Consider the following 10,000-nt stretch of genomic DNA (forward strand, 5'->3'; position numbering starts at 1 on the left):
ACATCTACTATAAAAACATTAGACCCCTTCTTTGAGATATTTAGTGAAGACAGTCACTGTCTCTTGTTTAATAAAGATATCAAGACAATAAACCATTTAGAAATTGTTCATGAGATGCACAGGGAAGGGTGGATCCTTATTTTTTCCACCCCAGCCCCTCTTCACCCAATCAAGAACCACAGTGGGCCAGAAAATGGCTGGTGATGTCTCAATTGTTTATGTCGTTTCTCCAAAGATTGCCAGATATATCTGACAAGATCTGGTTATCAAAGTCTCAGATAAGCTCTCCACTGTAAGCCTTGACTCCGAGAGGGAAACAAATGGAAAAAGGTCTTACCACTTCGCTTGAATTCGAACCGACTCGTGGTGGAAAGAGCAAAATCAACGCTGACCTGCTAAGTTATTGTCGTTTGTATATAACCTTCAAGAGACAAAATATGAAAGTTTGCTAATAAGCCCCACCTCTTGATGAAATCATAGCCAATGCCGATGTCTCCCACGGTAGCAGTGGTCACAATACATTCCCTTACAATTTTAAAACTATACTAACTTATAATCAATTCAAAGCTCCGTTTTGACTGCTGTTAACCTGGAAGATATGATTGGGTCATCAGGCGGTGGGGCCTATTTTTCCCGGAATCTCTGCGTCGGCTATATTAACCAAACACTGAAAATGAACTTCCAACCAATAAGAGAAAAGCTTTAGCAAGTTCGAGAAGAACAAGACCCGTCGAGAGGAATCACTATAATTAGATGATAATTGCATAAGGTGTTGTTTTGAAGGATTCATCATAGCGGCTTCGACGCTGCCAGTCGCACGATAACCTTCCAGTACGACTGTTTTTCCCAGGCGATGTTAATCCAGGTTGGGAGGAGGCGCCCCGCCTGTTGGTAAAGTCCCGGCGACAACTTGAAGATTAGGTTTAGTACCCACCTGACTGGTGTTGAGTAAGGTTACGTTTGGTGTTGGCTCTCCCGTTCTCGACACGTGAACTTTAAAATAAACATAAGGAGATCCAAACTTGATGTGAAATTTGAATATTGAGGTAATAAGTGAATTATCTATGCTCATTTTGTGTAAGTTGTTTAATTGTGGATCTTATTTCAAACTTAAATAGATTAATTTGTTAAATCATTTTGCAAAATAGGATTTCTAACTTTGACGAGGAAAACTTAGAAAGCTGTTACAATTTTGAAATTGTTTTTACGGCTGTTAAATAACATATTGTAAGTTATGACAGAAAATTAATAAAAACGGAATATTGAAAACGTAATTCAAGATGTTTGGTAACATCCTTCAAATGTAGGTAGAGTTTAATGTTTTAAATAAAGGTGATGTGAATGTTGAAGATGTTTGGTTGAACATCGAATGTGAGAAGTTAAAGATATTATTTTTCTATTCAGAACAGAAAAATCCTTCTTTTAAAAATATACAAGATCTTTAGAATTATGTTAGATACCTTTAAAAAAAAGTACAGAGATTATGGAATGAGAACTTTAATAAAAAGTGATGTAATAATAGTAAACAACATTTAAAAAAAAACTTGGAAAAAAAACATACGTCAAAACATTTTGCAAACATCAAAAGAGAAAGTTGATGTTATAAATGTTCAGCAAATATCGAAAAAACTAGAAAATAAATTCCTAAAAAAATTCGGAACATATTGACATTAAAGATGTTTTGTAAACACTGAAAAGATAATCCCTTAAAATAACATCAATAGATGATGTTGACGATAAGTAACATCACCAAAAGTTAATAAGGATAAATACTAAAGACAAATTCTCTTTTGTGGAAGTGAAGCAAAGGAAAGAAGATGAGGGAGAAGCAGACTATTCTCCGATTATTCTTCAAATTATCTTCTCTCTTCCTCCTCCAAGTCTTCGTCGGTGCTAAAGAGGAAATAAATGGACTGGAAAACAGTAAGTAGAAATTGATAAATTATTGACAAATCCTCCTTTTTTTACATTAGATTTATCATATTATTTTTCATTCGTTTTTCTGTACGTTACTAATTCAATTCATTGTTATTTATGCAGATATTTTATGAATGATTTAAATATTGATAAATTCTCCTTTTTTACTTTCGATTTATCATCATATTTTCAAGCATTTCCCTGTACGTCACTAATTACATTTATTTTTATTTAGGCAAATATTTCACGACGAATTTAAATTAATTTATAATATATTCATAAATCCATGAAATACTTTTACCAATTAAATAACTGATAACATTTTATCTATTATCTATTTATGCTGTTTATATAACATTTGTCTAAATTCATTAATTAATTAAATAATCAATTAATCATTAATTAATTCATTATTTATTCATAAATCCCTGAAATTATTTTATCAAGTAAATAACTGAAAATATTTTATCTATGATCTGATCATTTATCTAAGATGTGATCATATATTCAGATTTTTTCAATTCTTTATTGCTTTCATATAGTATTTTTTATATGGATAAATAATTTATCAATTTGTTCATAAACCCCAGCATGAATTCATTATTATGAAGCTATGAAATAAATTATTATATTAATATATTATTTCATTGAAATATTGTAAAAAAAAAAATCCTAGTAGAGGGCTTCAATAAAAACGAAAGCTCAGTCACTGTTACGTTCATCCAGTATATTTTAGTTCAAAGGATCAGGATATTTTTTTTTTTCATAAGAATTTATGTTCATTATCCTCCTCCTCCTACTACTACTACTGTGCTAATAATAGTAATAATATAATTTTCATTATCATAATAATCGTTATTATTAGTACTATTATAATAATAATTATGTCCTATCTATGTACATTTCTTTTTCATGTTGTTAGATCATCCTCTACTTTAGTTTGCTCTCGTATACATGTTACTCCTTTTCTGTCTCTTAAGTGTTATTCTCATCATTATTCTTTCCATAGCTCTTTGAGTTGTAACTAGCTTATGTTTTAGGGCTTTAGTAGGGCTCCGTGTTTCTGATGCATAAGGTCATACTGGTAGGACCATCTTATTAAATAATTTTCTTTGTAGAGGAAGTGGCATTTTAATTTGTATTATCTCATTTTGTTTACCAAAAGCTTTCATCCCATGATTATCCTTCTTTTAATATTGGTCTCGTGTCCTGGGGAAACACTTACGTATATTCATTAACAAGGTCTAGAGCTTCATCTATGACTATTATTTTTTGTCTCTGAATTTTCCTTGAACATTATCTTAATTTTACTGATATTCATTTTCAGTCCTACGTTTCTCCTTTTTCTTTTCAAATCTTCTATCATCTTTTGCAATAACTCCCATGATTCATTAAAAATAACTGTCATCTGCAAATCTTAACTTGTTAGGGAATTGCCAATTAATATTAATTCCTACATTTTCCCAATCTAAAGTCTTGAAAACTTCTAGGCATGCTATTAACAATTCAGGAGACATGGGGTCTCCCTATCTAACTCCCTTTTAATCAGAATTTCCTCACTATCTATGTGAAGTTTTAGTTCTAAGATTAATCTATTCTTTGTCATTGAAGGGCTTTTATCACTGCTGAAGTTCTGAAAGAATCAAAAGCTTTCTTATGGTCCATAAATGCATAGGGGTTTGTCAATTTGTCATACTCTGTTGATTTTTCCATTAGCTGATTTATTATATGGATATGGTCAGTTGTTGAATACCCATTTCTAAAGCCTGCCTGTTCTCTTATTTGATTAAAGTCTAGCTATTTTTCTCTTCTCCCTCATATGATACTTGTAAATATTTTTTTTTTTGTATGGAGAGTAAACCTATTGGGTGGTAATTTTTCAGGCCTTTTGTCTCTTCCTTTTTGTGGATTAATACAATGATAAAGTTTTTCCAAGCTGTAGATGAAGAGCATTCATGCAGATATAAGGTGTAAAGTTCAGCCAGTTCTATTACTATAAAATCTCCTGTATCTATTAATAAATGCAATGTTTGGCCATCGTCTCCTGCTTCTCAGGCTCCTTTCCTGCCTCTTAAAGCTTTCTTTACTTCTCCTAAGTAGCCGAGGAAATAGTATTCAGCATATTTCAGCCAGTATACGTGGACCCTTCTTTAGGATAGAAGTGAAAGAATGAATTGACAAAGGCAGTTTACATATGATTGGAAAGGTCAACCTTAGTTAGCCAAGAAAGGGTTAATATAACATTACAGATAACCATCCTATAAGTGAAGAGGTCCACCTCTGATCAGATTAGGAATATAAGAAAAACTTGCATGGAAGAAATGAATCCTGGATAATCTTTTCACATACCAACCACGCCCTTCCTGGATCAATGTCAAATAAACATTTCCATTTATTTATAAATCTCGTCTCACTTTACACTGAAGAGGGTCAATGTGTATTGGAGGAACATAGAGAACTATAGGGACACTCAGTAGATCACACACTTCCGCCACGGCTGCTTATTTCTTTACCTTTTGCTCGACTGTGACCTTTGACCTTGACATTCCAAAGTTTAGTCATTTCCAGCTTTTTACATTACAGTTAATCCCTGCAAGTTTCATTACTCTACGATTAAAATTGTGGCCAAGAAGCGGTTCACTAACAAACACATATACACAGGGGGTAAAACATAACCCCCTTCAAACTTCGTTGGCGGAAGTAATAACTTGATATTTTGAAATTTTTTTATAAAGGATTTTTTTTTCAAGATATAGGTTGAACTGTTAGATTACAGTTAGAAGCAATTTATTTGAATGTATTTCTTTTCTAATGATGGCGTTGTATTATTTTGTATGTTATTTTAGATTCTTCCAATGAAAAGATGATAAATCCTTGAACAAATATAAAGAAACAGTAAACAAAAATGAGTTTTGGAAATTATTCTTAGGGTCTTATTCCCCTGAAGGTGAACTAGTAACGGGTTGGAGGAATTTCTCTGCAGTTTTCCTCATAGGAATCTGGACAAATGAATATTTGAGTTATTCAATCTTCAATCACCATTCCCTATATATTTTTAAGTTTAAACACAGAGACAAAAATATAAAATGATTTTGATTAACCTTTAGTAATCGTAGGAACTAAAATATGTTTTCCAAGCACCAATTTGATAACTTAAGCAAATCTAAAAACGGGGATATGCTTTACAAATACTAAACAGATAACCCAAACAAATATAAGGAATTTGAATTACATTTTACAAGAACTAAAAGCAGTCCATTTCCTCTTCCTCCTTTTACAGTTACAAATCTTTGAACTGTAAAACACGAATTCGCTAACGATACGTTTAGCCCTTCTCATAGATACTGTGCCTGTGATATTCATACACACACAGAGAAAGGTTATTGAGCAATTCTCATTTAACTTCGGCCATAAATAATGGATGCAGTTGCGACTAGTGGCATCTATGCAAGGAATAGTTGCCAGAGACTTCCTGAATCTTTTTACGTTTTTTTGAGGGTCAGTTTACCATTGAAACTTTGTGAGTTTAAATGGTTTAGATACATTTTTTGAGGTAAGGGAATCGGAAAACAATACCAAAAATATAGAGAGAGAGAGAGAGAGAGAGAGAGAGAGAGAGAGAGAGAGAGAGAGAGAGCAATACAACTCGAAAGTAGGAGAGTCACAGTCAAAAACCTTTATTCCATTATAAAATGGTTATTCTGCTACAGGACAATATAAATTATGTACATAAAATTCACCTTAACCCTGGATAGGTACGGTCCTCGGACACCCCTTTAAGGGTATACTCGGACGCGAACGACCCCGACGCCAAAAAAAATTCTTGAAAAATCAGTTTTTGCAGTAACCTCCTTTTTTCTTTTGCCAAAAAAAACTTCAATGAATGCTTAAAACAACTGTAAAGATAAATACTACTCATCTGCAGAAAAACTATTTATTATAAATATTTTAAAAAATTAAGTAGAAAAAAAAAGACCTGACATAAAAATTCATAAAAAAAAAGTTTATACATATATACACAAATCCTTTTAGGAATTGATTCTTGAATGTTTAGGACACATCTTGATGTATTTTGGATGAAGTCAGACCCATGGAGGTGGAGATCTGAAATGAGAAAAAAAGGGTAACTTTTTTTGGCCAAAAAAAATTGTCCAAATTTCATGAATTTTTTTGGGTACCCAAATGAAATAGGAAGTGGCTAATTTTTTTAGGGAATAAACATATGTTATCCTAAAATAGAAATATGTAAAAAAATCTTCATTATTTTCTAAATTACATATATATCAGGGGCCATATCTAAAGGTAATTTTTTGAGTACTTGGAAATTTCGTAAAAAAATACATATATTTAATATATAATATGATATTTATGCAGGTAAAAATATACCAAAATATCACAAATTCTATAGGGAACAAGAATATATATAGATAGGGCAGCTTACGCTTCGGATATGTCCACAAAATGGCCGCCAACCACACTGACTCAGACTCCCTAATGTGCCACTTGAAATGTAGGAAAGGTATGTCAATTTCAAGGTGTTATTTACTAATCTAATTATTATTGGTTATGCAAAAAATTGTATGGTGGGTTGCTGGATAATAGTCGATTATTTTACGACTATAAAATTAAAATTCTGACCCAAAAAATTTTTTTTGAAGGGAAATAAAATCGAAAAAAAAAATGTAAAACAATATTTTAGCTAAAAAAATTTGATGATATTCAATCAAAAAAAAAGTAAACAAAATTTTCCGACAAATAAACATCTAGAGGAATCATTACTCTGTGATAGTTCCTTAGTACGTAGTAATTTTGAAAGAATTGGGAAAAAACGAAAAAATGGCAATCACCGGAAAATCGAACACATACCTATATATACGCCATATCTGGCTAAAAAAAAGATAGGCATGGGTAGCCAGATCATCTAGAAACACTTTCCAACACTATAAAAATATAAGTTTTGCGACACTACTTGCCAATTCCTTACGGTAACATGACTAAGCAAAAAAATGCAAAACAAATAAGAAGGGGCACTCGTGGAAAAATGGCCATTCTAATATACGGCATTTCAGAAAAAAAAAATTTCAGCCACGTGCTAGGCAAACCATCAAGGCATATTTTCCGACAAATAAACATATAAATGAAATATTACTCTGTGATAGTTCCTTAGTACGTAATAATTTTGAAAGAAATGGGAAAAAAACGAAAAAATGGCAATCACAGGAAAATCGAACACATACTTATATATACGCCATATCTGCCTAAAAAAAAAATAGGCATGGGTAGCCAGATCATCTAGAAACACTTTCCAACACTATAAAAATATAAGTTTTGCGACACTACTTGCCAATTCCTTACGGTAACATGACTAAGCAAAAAAATGCAAAACAAATAAAAAGGGGCACTCGCGGAAAAATGCCCAACATTCTAATATACGGCATCTCAGATAAAAAAAAAAGACATGCACGTGTTAGCCCAACCATCAAGGCACACTTTCTAACACATAAACATGAAAAAAAAATCAATAATATACGGCAATTCCTTACTACGTAGTAAATTTTTACAAATATTGAAAAAAAACAGAAATTGGCAACCGCAGTTAAATACCCAATATACCAATAACTACGTCGTATCTGACAAAAACAAAATCACGCATGGGTAGCCAGATCATCTAGACACACTTTCCAACATTAAAAAAGCAAAAGTTTTACGACACTATTTCGCAATATCTTACGGAAAAATGACTTGGCAAAAAAATTAAAAAAAATTAAAAAGGGACACTCGCGGTAAAATGCCCGACATTCTAATATACGACATCTCAGATAAAAAAAAAGACATGCACGTGTTAGCCCAACCATCAAGGCACACTTTCTAACACATAAACATGAAAAAAAAATGAATAATATACGGCAATTCCTTACTACGTAGTAATTTTTACAAATATTGAAAAAAACAGAAATTGGTAACCGCAGTTAAATACCCAATATATCAATAACTACGTCGTATCTGACAAAAACAAAGTCATGCATGGGTAGCCAGATCATCTAGACACACTTTCCAACACTAAACAAGCAAAAGTTTTACGACACTATTTGGCAATATCTTACGGAAAAATGACTTGGCAAAAAAATGAAAAAAAATGAAAAAGGGGCACTCGCGGTAAAATGGTCCTCGTGGTGATGAACGACATTTTAACTAAAAAAAAAAACATGCACATGGTAGCCAAACAATCCACCAAGACTTTCCACAACTGATAACCTATACAAGTTGCACCATTCTACGACAATTTCATAATACGTAATAACTTTGATAATTATGCAAACTACCTCAGAAGGGTAAACTCGGACGCGAACGACCCCGACGCGTCTCAGAAATCGGGGAAGGAGTACAGCTACAGCAATGCACATCTGGACACTACTAGAGCGTGTAGGGGAGACACCTCCTGCAGGTCGATCACCCACAAATTCAATCACAGGGGTGAGTCACGTGAGAAAAACCTGTTTTTTTTTTGACGCTCGGGGTCGCAAAAATTTAGAAAATATTGCTTAAGTTTCCTACTGAATAATAATAAACTAACATTTATACATTTTCTTCTTCAAAAGGTAGTTTGTTCCGGCAAGCTAGACCCCTTATTGCCTTTGAGCGTGAACCTAAATCCGTTCGATAACTATCTACATATAGATTTTCATTCTGCCTTGTTAATGTATTCTTACAATTACCAACTGTATAACCTGTTGGGATATTCTTTTCTCAAACTTTTAAAAACAAATACACAAACATCTTACATACATTTTTCTTTTAATTTTATCCACTTTAATTGCTGGAGGGTTGGGGTGATGTGGTCGCGTTTTTTCACCCCTATATCGGCTACTTTACCTGCAAAGTTTAGGGTTTTTTTTAGCTTTTTCCATGTGAATATCATTAGTTACCCCCATATCTTAATATAGTAGTTTATTACACTTAAGGCCAGACTTTCCACAATCAAAGCCCGAGTAGCATCATCAAAGTAATCTTTTACTATACTTAGATACATTAGAGTGCCACTAACTTTTCTACTCAGCTCGTCAATTTGGGTACTGAAAGTCATAGACCTAGATTTTCCACATGTTGACTTATCTTTAATTCTTCATCATCGCATTTCATTACAATGTCATCTGGATATTGTGAGACCTGAGATATTCATCCTATGATTTGCTGTTGGAGAAAAATACTGAATATATTGATGGGTTATGATGCTGAAAGAGAGAGAGAGAGAGAGAGAGAGAGAGAGAGAGAGAGAGAGAGAGAGAGAGAGAGAGAGGGGGGGGAGAGTGTAACCAACAGAGCACAAGATTATCATATATAGCGGGATATCTGAGTATTCAGGACCTGAAATTATAATGTAAATGTTGGGACACTCATGAAATCGTCCCCCCCCTCTCTCTCTCTCTCTCTCTCTCTCTCTCTCTCTCTTCTACTTTCAAATTATATTGCTTCATACTGGTATCTCTCTCTCTCTCTCTCTCTCTCTCTCTCTCTCTCTTCTACTTTCAAATTATATTGCTTCATACTGGTATTCTCTCTCTCTCTCTCTCTCTCTCTCTCTCTCTCTCTCCGCATCATAAGCCATCAATATATTCACTCTTTTTCTCCAACAGTAAAATTATAGGATGAATATCTTTGGTCTCACAATATCAGGACTTTCTCTCTCTCTCTCTCTCTCTCTCTCTCTCTCTCTCTCTCTCTCTCTCTCTCTCTCTCTCTCTTTATTATTTTTTTTTATTTTCTGTGAAAATTACATGATGCTTTTTACTCGGCAAAACCAGTTCTTTGGACACTTTTTGCGCCAAGAGTGAGTTCGTCTGAAGACAGCTATATCTCGTTTTGGAATCCTTTGAAATCTCCTCATATATATATATATATATATATGTATATCTATATATATACATATATATATATTTATATATATATATGTGTGTATATATATATATACATATATATATATATATATATATATATGTGTGTGTGTGTATATATATATATATACACACACATATATATATATATACATATATATATATAGATATACAGTACATATATATATATA

General features: G+C 32.8%; 1 protein-coding gene across 1 annotated transcript in view; it reads left to right on the plus strand.

The window, feature by feature from the left end:
- Positions 1–933: 933 nt before the first annotated feature.
- Positions 934–10,000, plus strand: part of LOC137626582 (protein turtle homolog B-like) — a 330,400-nt gene continuing 321,333 nt past the window's right edge. Inside the window, 2 exon segments of the mRNA XM_068357614.1 lie at positions 934–1,046; positions 1,405–1,923. Coding sequence (XP_068213715.1) covers positions 1,818–1,923 — 106 coding nt within the window. The 5' untranslated portion in view covers positions 934–1,046; positions 1,405–1,817.

Source organism: Palaemon carinicauda, chromosome 34, assembly GCF_036898095.1.
Source record: "Palaemon carinicauda isolate YSFRI2023 chromosome 34, ASM3689809v2, whole genome shotgun sequence".
Lineage (NCBI taxonomy): Eukaryota > Metazoa > Arthropoda > Malacostraca > Decapoda > Palaemonidae > Palaemon > Palaemon carinicauda.